General features: G+C 37.1%; 1 protein-coding gene across 1 annotated transcript in view; it reads right to left on the bottom strand.

Moving 5' to 3' along the window:
- Positions 1-26,951, bottom strand: part of LOC150100483 (mitochondrial intermediate peptidase) — a 225,233-nt gene that overhangs the window by 176,328 nt on the left and 21,954 nt on the right. The window contains exon 3 of the mRNA XM_090402664.1: positions 440-528. Within this exon, the coding sequence (XP_090258790.1) occupies positions 440-528 (89 nt within the window). The remainder of the gene's footprint in view (positions 1-439; positions 529-26,951) is intronic.

Genomic DNA, 26,951 nt, shown 5'->3' on the forward strand with positions numbered 1-26,951 from the left:
TCCATTCTTTCTTTTACTTGCCACATAATAATACAATGCTTCTGGATTGACTTTAAGCCTATGCTGCCAAATTCTTTTTGTACTCAAACTGAACTTTCCATAACACTTAATTTTTCTTTTCTCTCCACTCCTCTCAATAAGATTGCACATCCATTTCATTCCCATTCCATTTGTTGTTCCATCTATGCTTGATGCTTTTCCTACTTCAAAGAATTAACTGCAGATTATCTCTCTTATCTTAAAATAGAGAAGTCTTCTTTATCCAATGTCATTTTTATCATGTTGCATTATTTGTATTATGTTAGCACCCATCACTGGTACAAATGTACTTCAGGTTTACAATCTTTAGAGGGTGAAGTGCATGCACGCACACAGGTGATATAAATTTCACTTAAAATTAATTTTCATTTGAAAACAAATACTTAGCTAGTATACTCACGCTTCCACTAAGCTGCTAATAGCCAATGAAGCATCTTCAGCAGCTTTTGAGTATCTCTGCTGTGGATGTCCAATTCTAACAAACTCAGCCTAATAATAAAAAGACATGAATTTTAAATCTGAAATTTATTATTTTTTTTATATTATAACTTTCATTTTATTTTCATTTTATTTATAAAATTTATATATTTATAAAATTTATATTTTATTCATTTTAAATATAACTTTCATCTTAGAACACTTTCTAATAGTATTTGTGTAATAACAATGTCTTCATATTACAGAAAATTTTAAATTTTAAATAGTGCATTTGAATAACTACACAGTGCTTTCAGAAAAAAAACACTCACTAGTCGGAATATCTAGACAAAGATTAAAATTCATTCTGTGGATTAATAGATGGAAAAAGGCATCTTATAATAATAAGATGACTGGTCAGACCACACTTGGACTATTGTGCTCTGATCTAGTCACCTGATTTTCAATTTGATGTGGAGACACTAGAGAGGGTCCAGAGATGAGTGACTAAGACAATGTCAGGACTTTGGAATGCTAGCTATAAAGAAAGGTTGAAAAAATGTGGAATGCAGAGTTTGGTGGATAGGAGGAAAAGACATGATATGATAGAGACATTTAAGTTAGTGAGAGGATTTTATCAGATTAATCCAGAGGGGATTATAAAAAGAGTAGGAAGTGAGAGGGGAAGAAAACCATAGGTCATCCCTGGAAGTTATGTAAAAGTGTGGTGAAGAAAGAGATGTGATAAGTAGATTTTTTACATTGAGAATTGTCAGTGAATTACATATTACCAAAATGTGTTGTTAATGCAAGGAGTGTTAAGGATTTTAAGATTGTATGTGATAAATATGTTGTCAGTTGAATGAATCTCCCACGATGAATGGAGGGTGTAATAATAATAATTACTCAGTTACATGCTTCAACTAAGTCACTGAGGCCTTATTCAACTATTCATAAGCACAAAGAACAGATATGCATGAAGCACACAAAAGGAAAAAGCAAACAACAGTCTGAACATTCTATAGCTGTAGACCATATCCTCAATGGCAATTAGGTAATCTGGTGGGTAATACTGTGTAGGTCTTACAATAACTGATAATGCATTTGCAGAGAATGTTGTAAGGTCAATGCAGATTTAAGGAAAGGCCTGTCAGATTTCAATGTGCTTCTATAATGTTTTTCCCAATGGCTATGTTAAAGGGAATTAAAAGCAGGGTTTGCAACACAGCTGCAGTGTTGCAGACCCTGCAACAGTTATCACCTTTCAATTATGAACTAAGTAAGCTAACTTCAAGAATAAGGTTTTTTTTGGGGGGGGGGTTTCCAACACCTTGAAGGTCAGATCAAGGTGGTGGAAGGTTTTTTTTTTTTTTTTTTTTGAGAACGGATAAAAGTATCCACTTTCTTAAGTGACCACAAGGTTATTGCAGCAGATATCTTTACAGAACTTTTTTTTGCCATTTTCTAATGTGCCAGTCATATATGGGATGATGATGAATTTTTGATTATGGGAAGGGATGGTTTTTTGTTTATTCTAGGAGTACAAGACAAGAAGATAGAATGGACATAACTGGGCTTGCTAAGCAAGTGAGAAATGATTTTAAATCACAGTTCTGGCTCTGTCAGCCAGTGTTCAGATGATGCCAAATTGTTGCAATGTGACTTTTGCTGGTTTTAACTAACACTGCAGTTGCATACTTTGTAAACAGAGAAGAATAAGGACTGAATAAATTGACATGTGATTTGTGTAGGAAGAACATGATAATTTTTTTTTATTTTTGAATGGTAATTTTTGAAAAAGGAGAAAACTATGATTTTCAGCCAACTGTTTACCCTTCTCCTCTGCATGTCTGCTGTACACACATGTTCATGAGGATGACGTGGTATTAAATAGCACAAGTTTATTATAAGAAGAGTTCGCAAAACCAAGAGAAAATATTGCCATAAAAAATGTTCAATATTAGCAATTATACACTCCCAATAGTAGGTAAAGGAAAATCAATCGCTTGAGGAAATGATTACTGAACATATGAAGTAGTCTCCTGCAATGAATTCTGGAACACCATGGAAGTATCACATAATGAATAATTTATTGAACATTACTAGTTGCAAATGCAATTAGAGAGTAGTTCTGAAGCAAAAAGTGCAGGCAGTGCAGTTGCCCACAAGGCAGATACCCTATGTGGTGCATGCATGTACTCCTTACTAATGAATACAGAAGTACTGTGCATTTGTATTCATATTCATTCATAATTTTTAGTGTTTGTGTTGCACTGAGATAGAGTACAATCACGACTAGAAAAAGGAACAGAAATAGAAAAAGTGAACCCATGCATAAATGCACAAAAATTGTTCCATCTGACTTGGTCTTTCCATCTAGTCGCTGGTGTTCCCTGTCTCTCTCTCTCTCTTTTCCTTTGGTCTATATCTATCCACTTCTTTTGGTAGCCAATATCTTTCCATCCTAAATAGATGTTTTTTTTTTATTTCTTTCTATATTCCTTGATCTTTTCATTTATTTTATAAATATATATATGATGTTTTCATTCTGTACATGGTCCAACTTCGTGCATCCTTTCATTGCTCTTAAAAATCTCATCTCTGCAGTTTGTATTTTACTTTCTTTTAACAGTCCATGTTTCTGAACCATATAATAGAGTGGAAGTGGCCATTACTTTGAAAACTTTTAGTTGAGTTTCTCATGTTTTTTTATTCAGTGTCATTTTAATTGTTCCACAGATTTCTTGAAAAATCTTTATTTTTTCCATCTATATCTTTTAGATATGTTATTCTGCAACCTAAATAATTAAACTGTGTCATCTGATTTTATTTTCTATACTATTTTTGATCTAACATGATCTCAAACTTTAAATGCCATGAATTTTGTTTTCTTTTGTGATATCTTTAAATTGTATTGTTGGCTTATTTTGTTTAATTCATAAACTGATTTTTGAGGGTCATCTTCATTGTCTTGTAATACAATCTAATCATCTGCATACAGCATTATATTGATAACAGTTCTTCTGGTTAACTGGATACATTGTTTTGTTGTTGCTTTCTATATTTTAATAATCTGATCAGTATATATATATATATTATATAGAGTTGGAGATAAGCTACATCCCTATCTGACATGCTAATATATTTCAGCCTCTTCTGTTAATTTATTACTTAACTGTATTTTTGTATCTTATATAAACTTTGTATAGCTTGTACCAAACGTAATGGATATTCTTGTTTTTTCATCATATTCAATAGTTTTTCTCTGTGTGTTTTATCAAAAGCTTTATCGTAATCTATAAAGGCCATATGAGTCTCTAAATAAAATTCTTGTCTTTCTTTAAATAATTTGTTTTAACACACAAATATACATGACCTTCCATGTCTAAAGCCATTTTATTCTTCTGAGAGTAGATTTGTTTGCAATACTTCTAAGTATTTTATTCAAGATATTACTGTAAATTTTGTAACCTGATGGTTCTTAAAAGTCCAAAGAGAAATAAATGATGCTTTTAGCCTATTATTAAGAACTTTATTAAGACAAGGAAGCAGCAGCTCTTTATAATTTCATACAGATTGTTTAATTCTTTTGAGGGTCTCAAAAATTAAATTTTTCTTTCTATTTTCTTATACTATTTATACTTTATTATATTACATTGCATTAATAATGCATACTGAAATCTAATTTTTGTGTATATCCTGTGAATGATACTAATAAAAATAACTTTTAAAACATGTTAATGAACTACTGCATACATCACTATTATTATTATTCAGGCCTCCATGGAATCAAAATCAACCCAGACTCATCGCAGGAGGTCCTTCCTAGGAAACAAACTTTTAAAACATGTTAATGAACTGCTGCATACATTACTACTATTATTATTATTATTATTATTCAGGCCTCCATGGAGTCAAAATCAACCCACTCATCACAGGAGGTCCTTCCTGGGAAACAAAGTCTATCAAGACTCATCGCAGGAGGTCCCTCCTAGGAAACACAAAGTCTATCATACCACTCCTTAAACTCATTGACCGTTCTCGCTCTCACCACTCTATCAGGCAATGCATTTCACAGTTCAACCAACCTCCATGAAAAGAAACCACTCCTCACCCTCTTGCTCTCAGCTTCCTTTCGTTAACTTCCAGGGATGGCCCCTTGTCATCACTCCTTCCCGCTGTTCAACCAAGTGAAAGAACTCCCCAGTGTCAACCCCGTAGCCACCTCTCAACAGGTTAAAAGTCACAATCATATCACCTCTCCTTCTTCTATCTCCCAAACTCTGCAGCCCAAATTCCCTCAGCTGATCCTCATGACTAACATTGTACAGTCCTGAAACCATCTTTGTTATCTGCCTCTGTACCCTTTCCACAATTAATTTATTCCCTTCAAATCCTGGGGACCAAATCTGAGAACGATAGTCTAAGTGTGGTCTGATCAGGGTCTTATACAAAGGAATGATAACTCTTTTATCTCTGCAGATACTGCGGTATTTAGAATTGTAAGATGCTTTCCAGATTCACAAGGAACGCTGTGCATTTGATACTTTACATAAAATCTTATAAAAATAAACAAACTCAGCTTTAAGAGTGTAGGTAGGAGTCGGGTTCATGATAAGTAAATACAATTAATACTTGAAGAAAGATAATTTAATGAAGAAAACATTCATTTTTTATAATGTTAATGAGCAACTTGGCAACTTTTTTCCTTGACCAGTTTGTCAATGTCGACATTCAATGTTGGAAGTCGCTATGCGCAGAGTATTCTCGAGATGTTGGTCCATAATATGAGTTCTTGTCTTGGATGTCACATGCTTCATTCTGGAGAACTGTTCACATAAGTATGTGCTTCCTAACAAAGCACACATCTTCAAAGCATGCTGGTGAAGATTAGGGAACGCGTCCTCAGAAATGTAGTCTTTGCAAGGGCACATTGAATAATTTTTCTCTCAAAGAAGAGTTGTTTTGGAGTTCAAGCAGCTCCATTTGTACTGGCCTGGCATTTCAGCAGCATCGACATTGAATGGCATTGAAAAAATAAATCTAAAGAAGACTATTGGTTACAAAAATCTCTAAATCTGTCTTCGAACTCACTTCGCAACACGGCTAATTTTGTAGCGTATACATCAAGAGACAAACAGTTGAACTCAGTGAGAAGCTGAAAATGAGTTAAGTCTTTTTTTGTGAGTTGTGCCTCCCAAAGTTTGAGCTTGGCCACAAAAGCTTTGATGTGATCAAACAGGGTGATCAGTTGATCTTTGGATTGTAGCCACATATTTAGGTCATTCATATGCAACGAGATGTCAGTCACAAAGGCAAAGTCTGTCATCCACTTCGGATCATTAAATTCCACAATCGGATTCCCCTTGATTTGCATGAACTGCTGTATTTCGCTCCTTAAGTCAAAGACTCATTTAAGAACCTTCCCTCTGCTCAACCAACGCATATCACTACAATAAACTGCATCGAATCTGCTTTGCACTCTTTGGTCAAAAACTCTTGGAATTGACAATGATTCAATCCTCTTGCCCTAATAATGTTGACAACAATCACAATAACTTTCATGACATTCTCAAATCCAATAGTTTTTGTGCACAAATTCTCCTGGTGGATTAAACAGTGGTAATGGACAGAATCTTTTCCTTCTAGTTCTGGTTCTTTCCGTAGCTGCGCAACAAACCCTTTGTTCTTTCCCACTATACCAGGGACACCATCAGTTACCACACCCTCGAGGTTGGTTAAGCTGAGGTTGAAAAGTTGGAGCATTTTCTTGGCGGCTTCAAGAATATCAGTGCCTTTCATCATTCCCTTCATAGGTACGAGCGCTACCAGTTCTTCTGTCACATTGAATTGTTGATCAATGCCACGGACAAAGATAGCCAGTTGTGCTGTATCCTTCACATCTGTGCTCTCATCTAAAGCAAATGAATATGATGTAAATTCAGACAACCGTTTTTTTAAAGTTCCTTCAATGTCATTGACAAGTTCTTCGACACGCCGTGCTACAGTTATCCCCATACAATAACTTTCATGACATACTCAAATCCAATAGTTTTCGCACACAAATTCTCCTGGTCAAAGAACTTGTCAATGACATTGAAGGAACTTTAAAAAAAATGGTTGTCCGAATTTACATCATATTCACTTGCTTTAGATAAGAGCACAGATGTGAAGGATACAGCACAACTGGCTATCTTTGTCTGTGGCACTGATCAACAATTCAGTGTGACAGAAGTGCCACAGTTACCCCCAGGCAAACGGTTTTTTAAACACTTCCTTATTATTTGGGCACAGAATATTCCCAGCAGCGATGAGACACTCTTTCACAAACTCACCATCCAAGAAGGCTTTTGATTTTTTAGCAATTTTTTCAGCTATTACATAACTTACTTTGATGCATGCTTCGCTCTCTTCCCTCTGCCTTTTAAACGTACCCTGCTGGCATTTTAAATCAATTCGGAGGCGGTTCACTTTGTCCACATGAAGCTACCCTTGAAGGTGATCGAAATTGGATGCATGCTTTGTCTCATAGTATCGTTTTATATTGTATTCTTTTGATACTGACACTGACTCACGACAAATTAAACACACTAGCTAATCGTCGATTGGCACAAAAAAGTACAAATTGGCCCACTTTTCATTAAAAATCCAACAAGAATCACTTTTTACTCATAGACGCAATAGTGATGGAAGGTGAACCCAAAAAATGATCCAAAATGGCCGTGTAACAGTTATCCACTGAATATGTCTCACACCAATGAAAAAAGTCTGGCAATGTAAAACAACAATAGGCTATGGCTGACACGACGAACCTGCGTGCACTTATACACAAATATCGTACTGTATGACTGACTGAATGTGGATGAGATCCTCTTGTATTATATGAAAATAATGAAGTATCGAGAACCTTCGAGATATATCCGGAAGGCACTCGAACAAACTACTGCTTCAGCCATCTGCCTGCACCGTTAGTACTAATATTTAAGAACTGCTTGGTGCAGGTAGATGGCTGAAGAAGCATGTCTATTTAATATTTATTTTTATAGGATTTTATGTAAAGTATCAAATGCACAGCGTTCCTTGTGAATCTGGAAAGCATCTTACAATTCTACATACCGCAGTATAGCTTAGTGGCCCACGGGCTTCATTGAAATAATTTTTTATTTAATCGGGTTTTAATGTTAAGTAGTTATTTTTTCAAAATGGCCGACAGGTCACGGCAAAGAGCTCCATGGGCCATGCATTGAAGACCCCTGCTGTATATGGCCTCTACCCTCACTAATTTCTCCAAGATCTTAACAACTACTGATGACACACAAACTAGCCTATAATTAGACACTTCCAGTCTGCTACCAACCTTATGAAAAGCCAGGTCAAAGGAGCTGTCAGTTCTTTAGCACATTCTCTCAAAACTTGTGAAATACCAACCAGTCCCACAGCTTTACTGACATCCAGAGTACTCAGTATTTGGAACACACTCTCCTCCTGCACCTCTAAACCTCGAACCTGCCCTATTCCTCTGCCCTATTTACTCCTACATCCTGTAGGAGTAAATAAAATTTACTCCTACAGGATGAAATACTCCAATAAAGTGTTCATTGAAAATTCCACTATGTCCTCTGCATCAGTCACTCTATTCCCATTTTTATTCCACAATGTCATTCTTCCACAATCATTTCTCCTCCTACTGACCACATAGCTAAAAAATTCCCTAGGATTTTGATTTTCTCTGGACATGCACTAAAAACAAGCAATAGGGTGTAATTAATAGGTGAGGAGGGTTAAAATCCAACTTAGGCAAAATCTGAGTAATGTAAAGTTTGCAGAAGGTAACTTTAAGGGTGAAGAGTGTCTGTACAATTATTTCATGTTGACTTTAATAAAGTCAATCAAAAACCGTGTTAGAATTCTCACCAAACAACTAAACTGAGAGACAAATTCCAAGAAATCTTTCACTGCAAAAAAAGTAACCAAACAGTTATTAGTTCTCTACAAAGAAACTGTCACTACACTTTCTTCCTCCCCTCCAGATTTACTTCTCTTTGATGATGGTCTTGATAGTGACTAATGACGATCATCCTAAGCAGCTAGTGAAACATGACAAAATACCTGATGAAATCATGTATTCTGAAAATCATGATTATGCTATGTTACCAGATATAATTTGAGGTAATTATGAGAAATAATTCATTTACAAAATAAAGTGAAAATATACTTGCCGAGTACTTATGCAACTGCAAAAATCTAAACTTGTTATAGTGAAATAATGAAACAATGCTCATTACATAATTCTAACAAGAGTGCTAAAATATAGAAAAATATTCCTGCAAAAAATTCTTATAAATGGACTTCATATTACAGGTACTACTACTACTAGGTATATCAACTTTTACTGATGTCTTATTCCAAGCTATCAGTCCCATTCGTTATAGATGAATCTTACCAAAGCTAGACTATGGGAATAGTTTTTGTGGAATGTCTGCTGTGGTGGAGTTTCACTATTGTGTCTATGGGCATTTGACTGCTACTTTCAGTTAATTTAGGTACAGTGAATTTATTGAATATAGTATTCGATAAAACGAAAGTCAAATGCCATAACATGACAATCTAGAAACTGAAGTTCCTCGAACAAAATAAATAGCAATGTTGTAATGGTATTAATTTGCAGAATAAATTGCAACATTTACATAGTTAGCTGGTAAGTTAGCAATTAATATTTAAATCTAATAATAAATTCCTTTGTCCATTCAAATAGTCTCCATTAATCAAATATATCACTTCTATATCCCATCTTTATGTCAGTAAACTGTATGTTCTTCTAGCTGGTTTGCCTGTTTTGTAGGATGAAAATCTCTGTTAACACTAGATTTGAATGCCTGCATATTAAACTCTTTAACAAATTTATAAGGAAAAAGTTCTACCAAAAAAAAAAAAAAGTGTACATGTTTTAACCAGCTTAGAAGGGTGGAAGAATTACTACCATATTTACTTGAAAATATAACTTGCACTTGCTTAAGGGTCAAAGCTGTATAACTGAGAGGAGACCTCCACATAGCCTTTAAAGGAATGCGGAGAATCGAGTAGGGCTTCTGACCTAATGTCCAATCCTCACCTTCTCGTGGTGCACCCTGTTGGGTATCTACTTGGATACTGAACGGACGAGGATGGGCTGGCAATTTGGGATTTAGCCGACCAAATTGTATTCTTATTGGTTAAACCAAAATATAGAATGATGGTACAACTTGACAAAATTTCATGCCGGCTGGAGCGTCGCCCGGTTAAACAAGGCCCCCGTTGTTTTTGCCAGGGAACCAGGGCGAACAGCGAAAAGTCAGCTACTGGAACAAATTCTAAAATAAACCCCAACTCAACATCACCAGAGTTAAAGATCGGTACTATCAACGTAAGAAACCTGAATGGCAAAGAAATGGAGCTAGCTGAGGAATTAGATAAGTACCAGATAGACATAATAGGGGTGACTGAAACAAAAAAGACCAAAACTTGTGAGATCTTTCTGAGCAATAAATACAAAATGTTATATTCAGGCAATGACAATCAAGGAAAAGAAGGAGTAGCCATAGTATTCAACACAAAATACGAGGCTAATCTTCTTGAATGGCAGTCAGTCTCAAGTAGAGTAATGTGGGCAAATATGAGAATGGGGAACTGGACAATGAGACTTATTTGTGCCTATGGTCCCACAGAAGGTTCTACTAAGGTAGAAGTGGAGGAATTTTTTGAGGCTTTAGAAAAAAGCAACTGACACAATGAAAAATGAAAAGTTGGTCCTTGTTGGGGATCTAAATAACAGAGTAGGAAATAATTGTGAGACATACAAAAATATTTTGGGAAAATTTGGAGAAAAGAGCAAAGCTAATAATAATGGCAAATATCTGTTGGATTTCTGCTCAGGACATGGACTGGTTATTACTAACACCATGTTCCAACATAAAAATGTGCACAAATTCACATGGAGAGAAGAGGCTAGGAATAAGGAAAGTCTCATTGACTATGTTATTGTTGATAGTGATGTTTTCTCCCTGGTGCAGGACACCAGAGTGTACAGAGGATTTGAAATTGGAAGTGATCACTATTTAGTCTTAAGCAGGATAAAATTGAATTTCATATCGAAAAGAATAACATGTAAGAAAGTTTTAAAGCGAATAAAAGTTGAGCAGCTCTCAGATGTGAGCTGTAGACTAAAATACACAAAGATTATTGAAGAAAAAATGAAAGAGTTTGAGAACAGGAATCAAACTTTGGAGATACAGTGGCAAATTCTGAAGAAAACATTGATTGATTCTGCCAGAGAGGCATGTGGTCAGGTTGTCTGTAAGGATAAAAAAATCAGAACTCCCTGGTGGACACAGGAAGTTAAAGAAGCAGTGAAGGAAAAGAAGAAAGCATACCAAAAGTTCCTGTCAAATAAGTCAGCTTGTGCTCTTAGAGAATATAGAGAAAAATGCAAGAATGCTAAACACTGTGTAAAACTAGCTAAACAAAAGTCATGGAAGGACTTTGGCAAGAATATAGAAAATAAATATCAAGAAGGTGGTAAAATATTCTGGAGGTTGTTGAAGAAGCTTAAGAATGGAGGAAAGAGTGCTATAAAAGGAATTAGAGATGATAGAGGTGACATGAAAACGGGAGAAAAAGATATCCTTGAAGCATGGAGTAATTACTTTGAAAAACTGCTAAATGAAACAAGCAGTGATGACAGCACTGTGGTAAAAAACACTGACCAGGCATGCAATCAGGAATACATATCCATACTTGAAGTAGAAAAAGCCATCAAAGGCTTGAAATGTGGAAAGGCAGCAGGAGTAGATGATATTCTACCAGAAATGCTGAAGTATGGTGGTATAAGAGTCTTACAATGGCTGCACTGCATAGTTCAGAAAGCCTGGACAGAGGGATGAATTCCCGATGATTGGAGTAGAGCTCTCATAGTACCCATATATGAAAAGGGAAATAAAACTGAATGTGAGAATTACAGAGGTATTTCCGTACTGAGTGTTACTGGCAAAATCTATGCAAGTATAGTTGAGAAACGGTTGAGAAAAATTGTGGAAGAAAAGCTTGGTGAAGAACAAGCTGGATTCAGGCCAAATAGAGGCTGTCAGGATCAGATCTTCACTTTACGACAAATAGTCGAGAAAGCATGGGAATATAACAAAGATCTGTATTTAAGTTTTATCGATCTGGAAAAGGCATATGACAAGGTGCCAAGAGAGAAGCTATTCAATACGCTGCAGTTATATGGTGTCAATGGGGGATTATATCAAGCAATACTTAGTCTTTATTTGAGTTGTAAGTCAGCAGTTAGAATTGAAGGAAGTACAAGAAGATGGTTTAATGTTAAATCTGGTGTGAGACAAGGATGTACATTATCCCCTCTGTTATTCATTATCTATATGGATCACATTATGAAGGAAAGTGATATTAAACATGATATCAAAATTGGAGATGTTAATGTCAGCTCTTTGCTTTATGCGGATGATGTTATACTTCTAAATAAATCTGCTACAAGTCTGCAAGATTCTATGACTAAATTGAATAGCTGTTGTAATAGATATGGTATGAAGGTCAGCAATAAAAAGACAAAGACAACGAAAATAGGCAGAATCATTGAAAATGTCAACTGTGTTGTGAATGGAGAACCTGTGGAACAAGTAAAACATTTCAGCTATTTAGGCACGATTTTTACTGAAGATGGTAAATTAAATATAGAAATAGACAACAGAATCAGCAAAGCTGGTATGGTGGGAAGTCAACTGAATAAATTCATATGGAATAAGAGAGAAATTAGTCGGAACACTAAATTAGCTGTATATATACAAGACAGTGTTCAAACCAGTTTTAACTTATGGATCTGAGAGCTGGGTCAGAAGTAAAACACTTGACCAAAGACTAGAGACCGCAGATATGAGATTCCTGAGAAAGATTATAGGTGTGAACAGATGGCATCAATGGCAGTATCATATTAAAAACGAGGATATTAGGAAAGAACTTGACATTGTCAGCATCCAGGAATGCGTTAGCAGTGCTAATCTCAGGTGGTATGGTCACTTAAACAGAATGGGCAAAGAAAGATTAGCAAAACAAGTGTTCTCTGCCAGGTTGGCAGCAAAACGACCCAGAGGAAGACCAAGATATAGGTGGTTTGATACGAAAGTGCTTTAGACGATAGAAATATAAGATCTGATAATGTTGTGTTGACAAGTAACAGACTGATTTGGAGGAAAATTGTAGATAGGAAATTAATAATGATGTAATTTTTTTCATGTAGAGTACTATCATATCCTGTACACCTCTTGAGGGTACATGGCAGGAATTTGATGATGATGAATTAAAGTTAAAAAATCATGATGCAAGATATATTCATGGATTTTCAGAAACTAATGTTTTTCAGAAAAAAACTAAATTGATGTTTATAATTAAATCCTTAGTGTTCATTATAATTTATATTTGTCACATTAATAAAACGAACGTATTTAAATTTTAATTATCAATGCAATTGCCACTCACCTTTTATTATTAACATCTGACCTCCATGGAGTCAGCGACTTATCGTGGGAGGTACACACTATTGAACAATGCTCATTCAACTGTGCCTTAAACTGATTCAATGTGTCTATACCAATAACACACTCAGGCAATACATTCCACTCACCAACCAATCTCCATGCAAAGAACTTATGCCTCACTCCTCTGTTCACACTCTCCTTATATTCCTTCCAGCAATGACCTCTTGTTCTACTCCCCTCTCCCATTCTATAAAATCTCTTCCATGTCAATCCGATAACAACCCCTGACTAGCTTATATGTCTCAATCATATTCCCCCACCCTCTTCCTCTATTCACGAGTTTCTGCAACTTACATTCTCTCAATCTGTCCTTGTACTCCACATTCACAGAGGTAGTCAGTGGTCTATGGAATCTTCTCTGGATCCTTTCCAATATATCCTTGTCACCATGAAACGCAGTGACCAAATCTGGGCACAATAATTCATATGATCAAGGCCTTATACAATGGAATCATAACCTCTCTATTTCTGCACGTCAGGTTCCTCCATATCATTGCCATTATCCAATGTGATCCAGTTGCACAGTTCTAATGATTGAGTCTTAATCCACCCTTGCACAATCCAAGATTGAGTAGAAGTCAATGTTCTCACTCAAACATTTTCTCTACTGGTTGCTTACATCTCTATGCATATGATTGGTGCAGTATTAACAAAAGATCATGTGACTCAACAACAAAGGCAAGGCGAGGATTGTTGAGCTGAAAGGCTGATTTTCTTAAACCGAATTCCAAAATATCTGAAACTGCCATAACATTCACTTTCTATTTCTTAAAGTTTTAAACTTGTTTCATGTGCGAACTATATGCAAAACTTTTTAATTTCTTTCTACGTCAAGTAAAATCAGGAGTGTAAGATATACGCGAGGGCGAGTTATATGTGAGTAAATATGGTAATATCTATTCTGATGACCAGTAACGATGACAGTATTTAAAAAATGCAAGCAGCAGAAACAATGCCTGTTTGAAATAGAGGGAACTGTTAATACATAGTCATTAATTCACAAATTACCACTTAACTTTGTGGTAAGCTGAGGATTTTTAGAGAGCTTTTTTTTAGCATGACCCATGAAAGGTTGTAAACATGTTGTACATTATTAACTGTGGATGAGTGGCTAGCTGGTTTATTAGTACAAGGACAGCAGAGGTCATACTGCTGATGTGCAAGCACTTCACTTGAGAAATGAATGCACTTTATCAGTGCTTCTTGCCAATGATTAATTAGCTTTCCTTTCATTAACTATTTATATAGGGAGCAGACAAACATTATGCAGAAAAGTATTCCCCCCTCCCTATTCATGCGGCTTTGCAATTTACAATCTCTCAATCTGCCCTTGTATTCCACATTTCAAAAACAACCGACCATTTTGGGAATCTTCTCTGGACCCTTTCTAACATATCCTTGTCACCATGAAAACTCAGTGACCAAATCTGTGCACAATAATCTATATGATGCCTGATCAAGGCTTTATACAGTTCCACTTACCTGCCTATTCATGCAATCTATTCAAGTCCTCCTGTAAGGCTATAAAACATCTGCTTGGCTCTCCCAAATTCTGCATCGTCTGCAAACAGCTGCATACCACCAGTCAACCCCATCCCAATATCATTAATATACAAACTGAAACAATGGTGCCAAAACTGACCATACAGCACACCACTAGTGACCTTCCTCTTTCAAGATACTGCATGCCCATATACAATTTTCTGATACTTATCTGACAGCCAGTCACCAATCAAACTCAAAAGTCTGTTACCCAATCCCATCCATTTCAATTCATTTAACAGCTTGTCACATGGCAGTCTATCAAAAGCGTTTACAAATTCGAAGTATATTACCATATATATGCATCTCCCTTGTCCAAGACATTGGTCATCTTGTTATAGTACATAAGTTAGTTAGTAAAACATGATCCCCTTTAACAACCCATGCTGACAACCACAGAGACTACTGCTGTCATCAACCCATTTCTGTATCCTAGTTCTCTCTAGTACCTTCACCACAACTCCAGATATACAGATTGGCCTATATTTAGGAGCTACAGCCTTATCACTATCTTTATGCAGTGGAACAATTTTACATTCTTTCCACTCCTTTGGAACCTGTGCTGTCGAAAGACTCTTATTAAACAGGCATGCCAATTCCCTGGAACATTCCCTTAAGATGTGTGGTGATATGTCATCAAATCCTATCGCTTTATTAACATCGAGGTTATTTATTTCCTCCAATACCTCCTGCTCACTCACAATTAAGCCATCATCTCCTATGTTCTCATGATTTTACCCTGATGAGTATGAACTACCCTGATTATTGAATACCTGAACAATGTCTTCTGCAGCAGTTTCCATTCTATCATTGTCATCCATTAACATCATCTTTCTTCCTTTAATCATTCTTCCTTCAACTTGCCACATATTGGAAAAAAATCTCCAGGATTTTTCTTTGCCCAATTTGCTAATTTCTGCTCATAGTGCACTTTTGTTGTCCTTACTAAGTCACTCTTCTGGCTTGTTCGTTATACTTTTCATGTAACTAATTATTACCATTATTCATCTTGTACTGCCTCTAAAGTACCTCTTCCAGATTTCATGCTTAATCCCCTCATTCAACCATTTTACATCTACCTTATTCAGCCTTTGGCTTTCAGAATACATTCACACATTGAAGCTGTTATGCATTTCTTTTAGTTCCCAAACAGCATTTATTCGTTATCACTCAGCTCCTCATTCCATGCTATAGCTCCAATCTGTCTCCTAAGCTTGTCATAATCATCAGCCTTCTACTTCCACATATATCCTACCTCACAGAAGTTTGCATCTGACTAGCCACAACCCAGATGATCAATTCATGATCACTCTCACCAAACTGGAGGAAAGTGCAAAACCCCACTCCCAATTACATTCTCAGATGAAATTATCAGATCTAAAACTCTCGATCCTTGCATGCCCTCCTTTACGTGCTGCCTGAGATAGTTATCTCTCAAAACTCATTTTCCTAATTCGCAGATGCTATCTCTTCATTCCAATCTATATTATCATAAATCAAAATTGCCTATAACAATCACCCTTCATTTGTTCACTAATCCAAGTTGTTTATACATTTCTTCATCCCCCCCCACCCTCCACATTCACTGGCCTATAGCAACATCCAACTAAATATGTCTTCCTGTCAACCTCCACCTCACACCACACTGCTACTATTTCCCTCTTTCATGTTTCACTTATGTGGACATAATTCCCCTGATATCATTAGCAGCACTCCCCCTCCCTTTTTGTTCAATTCCCGTTAGGATATCATCTGCATTCCACCATGTTTCACTTATTCCAACAATTTTGGGGGAAATCAGTGAAACTATTTCATCTCCCTTATTTCTGATACTTCTGGCATTTGTAAATAAGCACAGCAGTTCACTTTCAGGTCTATAGCCAGTCCTATCCAAGCCACTTGTTGGTTGTGATTTCCCCACCACACTTGCCCTAGCCCAATCACCTTTATCACATATATCTGCTCAGTCTCAACTTCCCCACTCGCATTCCAATCTATTCCATTTCTATACTGATCATCGCCATACATACATTCACTACTACTACTTCCAACATCCACTGTCCCTATGCCATGTCTCCATGTCCACCCAGGCTTCCCTCGTTTTCCTGTTACTCTTGCATTCCTGTTCTCTCTTCATCCCTGACCTAGTACTACTGTTTTCATTGCCAAGCACTTCTGTCTCTTCAATACCACTCTCCTGATCTTTCACTTCATCTCTTAGTTCTGATCTCTTGCTTGCATCATACACTGCACTTTCATCTAGCAACAGTTTCTCCAATTCACTTACTCCAAAGCCATTCAGACTGAACATATTAAGTCTGTTAAATTCAATTCTTCCCTCAAATACATGCCAAACATCCACAAACTGTGCTTACTTCTCCTCACTCAGCTCTGCTATCATGCCATTCATGATTCTGGCTCTCTGTCTCAACTCATCATTGTCATACCTCAGCATCACACTGACAACCTTTCCCACTATACTATTATCTTTCACTCTCCTTAATAACCTGATATTCGCTTTTGCATTTCCTTATGCCCACTTAAATCTATGATTTACTATATATAACTATAATAATCTATATCTATCTATCTATCTATATATGTGTATATGTATGCAGATTGACTCGGTTTATGAACATGTTGAATAATTTTAATGACTTAAAACACCGAGATAATTAAGAATAAATGTTTAATAAGGACACAACTAGTTTCGTTGGTAAGCCAACTTCATCAGGTGTCAAAGCACAAAGGTATATACAAAAAGACCGACAGAAACACGCAACAACAGAGCTTTCAAAAACTGCAGTTAAGTTCGAATTGGAGACCGTGCTTCAGTTCTATCTCCATTTATATGAGTGCATGTGATCTCGCGAGAATGCCAATACTGAATAGCAGAGCTATGAGAGTCTGGAAAATTGTAACTAAGATTGCTATTCATGTGGGTAGAATCACGGGTGATTTCTTTCGATTCCAGGATACATCTTTCATGTTCATCGTAACATTTGTGAATATTAGAAGTTAAATTCCAGTCTATTTGCTGTTGGCATCAGAGTTCACAGAGAACAAGATGTGGCTGGTGAGGGCGCTCACTCGGATTCTATGATAAGAGATGTCTCTTTTGTGCTCTTCAAGATGGAGAAAGATAGATTTATCAGTTATCAGTTATTAGTGTCTGTAATATGGTTTACCACAACTATAAATAATTCTGTATACTCCTGGAACTGAAGATGGTGATGTTTTTCTTTAGGCTGACTAAGGATAGAACAGAGTTTTGGTGAAGTAGAGAAGCACATTTTGATGGTGAACTTTTTTAATATTCTTGCCAGTTTGGGGGAGAGGGAACTGATGTAAGGTAAGGAGATGTAAGCTCTGGGGGGGGTAGTAGAATCTTCACTGGTTTGTTGACGACGGTGAAATAGAAGTTTTTCAATACTTTTTGGAGAGAAACCATTATTGATAAAGGTCCTTTTGAGGAAATTAAGTTCATTTTGAAGTTCGTCGTCTGATGCGCAAGAGTAGATGTAATACCATATTTCTATGCTGAGTAGTGGTGAGAGGACGTGTGGTGAAGATATCTATCTGTATGTGTTGGTTTCCTGAAGATTGAAATTTTAATATTATCAGTATTCCTGGTTAGCTTTATATATATAACTAACCAGGAATACTAATAATATTAGTATTCCTGGTTAGCTTTATATATATATATATATATATATATATATACAGGGTGTTCGGGATAAATTTGACATATTTATAATTAATTATATTTTTCCGTAAGTTACATGTATTAACACACACTTCTCTTCATTTAAAAGTTTGGACCCTTCTTCATTCATATACAAGATGTCAGAAAGGATGGATAGCTGGAACCCACCTGAATCATGGAAGAGAATAACTTGTATCATGATGATTCGTGCCCGCCATCAAAATAAGGATATTACGACTGCTGCCCAATGCTCCCTGAATACAGTAAAAACAATCAGGCATGAACTAGAGACTTGCAATGGTGACTACGAGGATGTAGCAAGAAAGATCCCTAGCAGACGATCTGATTGCGTTCGTACAGCAGAATTCCTCGCAAATCTGCAGGAACAGGTGTTGAAGAACCCTGGCATTGGAATTCGGGCTTTGTTCGTGGAGTTGCTAACTGTAGTCAAGCCCTGGATAACAAGGGTAGCCAATGGTAGGCCGTATGTATGGCAGCAGGATTCGGCCCCTTGCCACACCTCTGGGAAAAGTCAAAAATGGTTGTCTGAAAATTTCTACGACTTCACCAGTCCAAATGTTTGGCCTCCAAACTCCCCAGACCTTAACCCCATGGATTATTTTGTATGGGGCGCAGTTGAAAAAGACACCAATCGCACTTCCAGTAATACAAAAGCCCAGTTAATGGATAAAATTAAAACAGTTTTTGCGGCCCTTCCCAGGGAGACTGTAGCATCAGCTTGTTCGAGGTTCCGAAGCAGAATTGAAGCTGTGATTGATGCTAATGGTGGTTATTTTGAGTAAATCTTGTTGATAGTATTGTAATTAACTCTGCCTGTAATGTTTTTTTGTCAATTCATTAAATTTAATAGATACAAAGAAGATTTTCTTTTTCCTTACGAAACTGTCAAATTTATCCCGAACACCCTGTATATATATAAATAAATGGAGATAAAATTGAAGTGCAGTCCCCAATTCAAACTTAACTACATTTTTTTGAAAGCTTGTTGTTGTGTGCAATGTTTTCTGTTGGTCTTTTTGTATATATACCTTTGACACCTGATGAAGTTGGCTTACCAACAAAACTAGTTGTGTCCTTATGAAACTTTTATTTTTAATTATCTCGGTGTTTTAAATCATTAAAATTATTCAACATGTTCATAAACTGAGTCAATCTCATTACAAATATATATATATATATATATATATATATATCTATATATATATCATCATCATCATCATCATCATCATCAAATTCCTGCCATGTACCCTCAAGGGGTGTACAGGATATGACAGTACTACATGAAAAAATTACATCATTACTAACTTCCTATCTACAATTTTCCTCCAAATCAGTCTGTTACTTGTCAAGACTCCAACATTATCAGATCTTATATTTCTATCGTCTAAGGCACTTTGTACCGTATCAATCCACCTATATCTTGGTCTTCCTCTGGGTCGTTTTCCTGCCAACCTGGCAGAGAACACTTGTTTTGCTAATCGTTCCTCTCCCATTCTATTTAAGTGACCATACCATCTGAGATTAGCTCTGCTAACGCATTACTGGATGCTGACAATGTCAAGTTCTTTCCTAATATCCTCATTTTTAATATGATATTGCCATTGATGCCATCTGTTCACGCCTCTAATCTTTCTCAGGACTCTCATATCTGCGGTCTCTAGTCTTTGGTCAAGTGTTTTACTTCTGACCCAGCTCTCAGATCCATAAGTTAAAATTGGTTTGAACACAGTCTTGTATACAGCTAATTTAGTGTTCCGACTAATTTCTTTCTTATTCCATATGAATTTATTCAACTGACTTCCCACGATACCAGCTTTGCTGATTCTGTTGTCTATTTCTATATTTAGTTTACCATCTTCAGTAAAAATTGTGCCTAAGTAGCTGAAATGTTTTACTTGTTCCACAGGTTCTCCATTCACAACACAGTTGACATTTTCAATGATTCTGCCTATTTTCATTGTCTTTGTCTTTTTATTGCTGACCTTCATACCATATCTATTACAACAGCTATTCAATTTAGTCAGAGAATCTTGCAGACTTGTAGCAGATTTATTTAGAAGTATAACATCATCCGCATAAAGCAAAGAGCTGACATTAACATCTCCAATTTTGATATCAGGTTTAATACCACATTCCTTCATAATGTGATCCATATAGATAATGAATAACAGAGGGGATAATGTACATCCTTGTCTCACACCAGATTTAACATTAAACCATCTTCCTGTACTTCCTTCAATTCTAACTGCTGACTCACAACTCAAATAAAGACTAAGTATTGCTTGATATAATGCCCCATTGACACCATATAACTGCAGCTTATTGAATAGCTTCTCTCTTGGCACCTTGTCATATGCCTTTTCCAAATCGACAAAACTTAAATACAGATCTTTGTTATATTCCCATGCTTTCTCGACTATTTGTCGTAAAGTGAAGATCTGATCCTGACAGCCTCTATTTGGCCTGAATCCAGCTTGTTCTTCACCAAGCTTTTCTTCCACAATTCTTCTCAACCGTTTCTCAAGTATACTTGCATAGATCTTGCCAGGAACACTCAGTAGGGAAATACCTCTGTAATTCTCACATTCGGTTTTATTTCCCTTTTTATATATGGGTACTATGAGAGCTCTACTCCAATCATCGGGAATTCGTCCCTCTGTCCAGGCTTTCTGAACTATGCAGTGCAGCCACTGTAAGACTCTTATACCACCATACTTCAGCATTTCTGGTCGAATATCATCTACTCCTGCTGCCTTTTCACATTTCAAGCCTTTCATGGCTTTTTCTACTTCAAGTATGGATATGTATTCCTGACTGCATGCCTGGTCAGTGTTTTTTATCACTGTGCTGTCATCACTGCTTGTTTCATTTAGCAGTTTTTCAAAGTAATTACTCCATACTTCAAGGATATCTTTTTCTCCTGTTTTCATTTCACCTTTATCATCTCTAATTCCTTTTACAGCACTCTTTCCTCCATTCCTAAGCTTCTTCAACAACCTCCAGAATATTTTGCCACCTTCTTGATATTTATTTTCTATATTCTTGCCAAAGTCCTCCCATGACTTTTGTTTAGCTAGTTTTACACACTGTTTAGCTTTCTTACATTTGTCTCTGTATTCTGTAAGAGTAAAAGCTGACTTATTTGCCAGGAACTTTTGATATGCTTTCTTCTTTTCCTTCACTGCCTCTTTAACTTCCTGTGTCCACCAGGGAGTTCTGATTTTTTTATCTTTGCACACAACCTCACCACATGCCTCTCTGGCAGAATCAATCAATGTTTCCTTCAGAGTTTGCCACTGAATCTCCAAGGTTTGATTCCTGTTCTCAAACTCTTTCATTTTCTTTTCAATAATATTTCTATATTTTAGTCTACAGTTTACATCTGAGAGCTGCTCAACTTTTATTCGCTTTAAAACTTTCTTACATGTTATTCTTTTCAATATGAAATTCAATTTTATCCTGCTCAAGACTAAATAGTGATCACTTCCAATTTCAAATCCTCTGTACACTCTGGTGTCCTGCACCAGGGAGAAAACATCACTATCAACAATAACATAGTCAATGAGACTTTTCTTATTCCTAGCCTCTTCTCTCCATGTGAATTTGTGCACATTTTTATGTTGGAACATGGTGTTAGTAATAACCAGTCCATGTCCTTAGCAGAAATCCAACAGATATTTGCCATTATTATTAGCTTTGCTCTTTTCTCCAAATTTTCCCAAAATATTTTTGTATGTCTCACAATCATTTCCTACTCTACTATTTAGATCCCCAACAAGGACCAACTTTTCATTTTTCATTGTGTCAGTTGCTTTTTCTAAAGCCTCAAAAAATTCCTCCACTTCTACCAGAGTAGAACCTTCTGTGGGACCATAGGCACAAATAAGTCTCATTGTCCAGTTCCCCATTCTCATATTTGCCCACATTACTCTACTTGAGACTGACTGCCATTCAAGAAGATTAGCCTCGTATTTTGTGTTGAATACTATGGCTACTCCTTCATTTCCTTGATTGTTATTGCCTGAATATAACATTTTGTATTTATTGCTCAGAAAGATCTCACCAGTTTTGGTCTTTTTTGTTTCAGTCACCCCTATTATGTCGATCTGGTACTTATCTAATTCCTCAGCTAGCTCCATTTCTTTGCCATTCAGGCTTCTTACATTGATAGTACTGATCTTTAACTCTGGTGATGTTGAGTTGGGGTTTGTTTTCAGATTTGTTCCAGTAGCTGACTTTTCGCTGTTCGCCCTGGTTCCCTGGCGAAAACAACGGGGGCCATGTTTAACCGGGCGACGCCCCAGCCGGCATGAAATTTTGTCATGTTGTACCATCATTTTTTATTTTGGTTTAACCAATAAGAATACAATTTGGTCGGCTAAATCCCAAATTGCCAGCCAATCCTCGTTCGTTCAGTATCAAAGTAGATACCCAACAGGGTGCACCACGAGAAGGTGAGGATTGGACATTAGGTCAGAAGCCCTGGTCGGTTCTCCGCATTCCTTTAAAGGCTATGTGGAGGTCTCCTCTCAGTTATACAGCTTTGACCCTTAAGCACCCCATATATATATATATATATATATATATATATATTTTTTTTTTTTTTTTATTTTTTTTTTTTTTATTTTTTTATTTTTTTTATTTAACTTGTTAAAATAAACATTACACGATAGGCAACAATGACTATTTACATATTATAAGTATATATTTACAGAGAAAGAAAAACATTTTCCTTTCGGGTGTACAATAGAGATATAAATGAATATTCAAAATTAACAGTTCAGTTTCAGTCTGAGTTATCATACAGATGAAGCACATTGTCGTCGTCAATCCAGAAGAGGGTACCAGTTGGATTCCACTCCTCTAGGAATTTCGCGACAGTTCTTGTTTCTTTGAAGTGCTCAAGTTCCAATAGCAGCCTGCTTTTTAGTTTCCGACGGAGGATGTGCATGAGGGTTTGTGCAGTTTCAGTGATGGATGGGTGCTGGTTACTTCTTGTCTGTTTTAGGTAAAAGCAGTAGATGACGGCCTTAGCGCAGATGAAGATGAAATTGCATGTTCTGTGTCTGTTTTCTTCTGTGTGGACTAAATTCCAGTAGTCTTCTTGGCTGTGTGTGTGTAGTTACAGGTGCTAGAGGCGGTATTCAGGGCATAGGTGATTATCACTTTGTTTGCAGGGCAGGTTAGATATGTGTGTTCCAAGGTGCCTGAAACGTCACAGAATGGACACAGATCTGTTTCTCTTAGCTTAAATTTGTAGAGCTTTGAAGGAGTTGGCAAGATGTTATGCCATAGTGTCCACTGTATTTCGGAATCTGGTTTGGCACATTTTGATTTATATGGCAGATCCCACTGAAAACTGTGTGGTATATGCAGCCTTGTAGATGAGAGTGTTAAGGCTGAATATAAGAGTGGTGAGGATGGGGACACTGACATGAGGAAGTGGTATATTTTCTTGTAGTTGGAGGGATGAATTGGAAGTGAGGCTTCAGATTGTACAAGATGAAATATTGGCTCCGAGCAGTTTCTAGAAGGAATACGGATTTCCTGAGGTGTAGCGATATCTGGATAGGCTTTTATAATGGAGGCTTGCAACTGTTGATATTGCTTTTCAGTTTTTGGGTTATTCATTGGTAGGCTTGTGAATGCTTTCCACTTTAGGGTGTGGGTTAGGAGGTCTTCTATGACTCTTATTCCTGCCCAGTTCCATGTAGGGAAAAGAAAAGGCTGGCCAGTTGTGGGACTTGTGATGTTTTTCTTTGAAAATAGTGGTTCTGTAAGTACAGCTGACTCTGTTGATCCTGTGAGTGTGTGATGGAGTCCTGTGTTTTTCCATCGCTGTAGAGCATCTTTGTAAAAAGGAGGTAGTTTAGGAGGAGATGGTGCAGGACTGGCCATTCGGAGGATTGTGGAAAGTGTAAGTCCTCTGGTGGATGCTTTCGTGATGTAATCGAAGGTGGTTACATAAGTGTGATTGCATTGAAGTGTCTTTAGGAGGAGGATTATCCTGAAGGATCGAATCTTGTTTTCAAGGGAAATCAGGCCTTGACCTCCCTTGCTGAGTGGCTTGCAGAGTTGAGGGTATGTTGTCCAGTGAGTTTTTTTCCAGAGGAAACGTTTGATTTCCTTTTGAATGTGGTAGAGAAATTCTTCAGGAGGTGTGAGTACTTTGAGGGTATGCCATAAGACACTCGCAGCCATCTGGTTAACTATTAGTACTCTTCCTCTAAGTGAAGACATGGAAGGAACGCTGTTCCATTTACCTAGCACCTGTTTAAAACGATTGTGCAGCTGTGTCCAGTTCAGTGTGTTATATATTTTGGTGTTGCCAAGGTGCACACCTAAGTATCTTTGTCCTTCGCTTGACCAGGTACATTCGATCGGAGAATCATTTCTAGACTTCCATCTGCCTGACCACAAGCCCATGGTTTTGGCAGAATTTAATTTAGCCCCTGAGGCTTGTGCATATAGTCTTTTGTGCTTCCTCGGTTACTGTCATTTCTTCTTCATTTCGTACTATTACAGTGAAGTCATCAGCATATGCTGATAAGGTAATTTTTTGATGTGGTTCTATTATTCTGGTTCGTTTGGAGATGATGGTTTCGTGTATTCTTTTTAAGAAGGGTTCTATGGCCAGTGTGTATAATTGACCAGAGAGGGGACATCCTTGCTTGATCCCTCGAGAGTATGACAAAGTGCGAGTGAGCCTGTTGTTGATTTTTAAACAGAAGTGTGCATCTCTGTAAAGCAATTGCACTGTTTCAATGATGAGAGGACCATAGCCAAATGCCTTTAGAACTTCATAAAGGTATTCGTGCTCTACCCTGTCGAAAGTCTTCTCCTGATCAAGGCTGACGAGTGCTAGGTCTTCATGTTGGCTGTTTGCGATGTGGATGAGGTCTCTTATTAAATGGAGGTTATCATGTATTGATCTTCCTGGGACAGAGTACGTTTGATGTTGGCCAATAACTTCAGGCAGTGTTGGCTTTATTCGGTTTGCTATAACTTTGGAAATTATTTTGCAATCGGTATTAATTAGGGAGATTGGACGCCAGTTTCGGATATCCGTGTGGTCTCCCTTCTTTGGTATCAATCGTGCTACTGAGGTCGTGACGGATTGTGGGAGGCCATTGATGTAGGCTTCTTGCAGTGTTTCGAGGAGAAGTGGTCCGAGTTGATTCCAGAAGACTTGGAAAAACTCTGACGTGAGAGCATCAAGACCAGGAGATTTGTTCTTTGGCAAGGGTGTGCATGCGGTTTTCAGTTCATGTAGCGTGATTTTCTTTTCTAAGTGGTTCCGATCTGTTGCAGAGATTTTTTTTGTTTCTTTCAGTATTTCGTGAATGGCATGATGGGATGTTCCTGCAGTGCTGTATGCATTCTTGTAGTATTGTAGGATTTCAGAGGTGATTTTTCTTGGATCTTCTGTGATGCTGTCATCTTGAAGTCTGATAGCAGAGATGGAATTTGCTGCCTGGCATTTTTTTTCCAAAGAGAAAAAATATTTTGTGGGGGCTTCTGAAAGATTTATTTGTGTATGCCGCGATCTAAGTAGGGCACCTTTTGCCGATAATTCTGCCTGTCTTTGCATGGCTTGGAAGGCAGAATGATGTTCAGGGCTTTCTTCTGGGAGATACTTGAGCTGTTCTTCAAGTTGTCTGATTCTAATGTTCTTCTGTTGATTTTTCTGGTGACTGTAGATCTGCGTAAAGGATTTTATTCGTTATTTTAGGTGGGGCCACCATGTTTTCATTGGTTCTGTATCCACTTTCGAGTGAGTGAGGTTGGTTATTAAAGCCTGAGTGTTTATTATATAATCTGGATCTTTCAGGAGAGTATTGTTGAAGATCCAGTAGGCACTTCCTGATTTGGATGCTTCCAAGGATAATGAAAGTTGCAGCTTGACGAAACAATGATCTGAAATGTAGGAAGGGATGTGTGAGATGTTTCTGACGAGAGGCAAGGTATGTTTGGAAATGTAGTATCTGTCCAGTCGTGCTTGGTAGAGTGGCCTATTTGTCGCTGTGATTGCTGACCTCCATGTGTAGGATTTCTTATCAGGATGTTGATGCCGGAAGACGTCGATGAGTTCATTATCGTTTACCAGTGTTTGAAGTTTGTTTATTAATTGGCTACGATGTTCAGCACACTGAAGTCTGTCTTTTTCTTGGTCAAGAGTGCAATTAAAGTCTCCAGCTATTATGACATGTTCTTGGTCTATACTAGACAGATGGTTTTGAACCAAATCCAGGATTTGTGATGCCAGAGCATCCTGCTGTGGTATGTAGATGTTGAACACATGCAGGGTATTATGGTTGGGTGCTATTATGTGAGCATACAAGGCATATCCTGGTATATCAGCAATCACTTTTAGTTTGTAGGGAGATCTATGATGTACACCTAAGCTAACTCCTGCTCCATGATGTTGTTGGGTTGCAGAGTGCTGTAAGTCATAAGGCCACTCTGCCCATCTTCTGGATAAATTGGATGAGGAGTTGATGTTTGTTTCTTGCATTAGTATTAGGTCTATATGATATTTTTGTACCTGGTCAAAGACTATTCTGTTGCGTAGAGCAGAGGCACATCCTCTTGCATTGAGAGAGAAAAGGCTTATAGACATTATGATTTATGAAAGTTTG

This window comes from Typopeltis vanoorti, chromosome 13 (assembly GCF_054136105.1).
Source record: "Typopeltis vanoorti isolate ZY-2024b chromosome 13, IOZ_Tvanoo_1.0, whole genome shotgun sequence".
Lineage (NCBI taxonomy): Eukaryota > Metazoa > Arthropoda > Arachnida > Uropygi > Thelyphonidae > Typopeltis > Typopeltis vanoorti.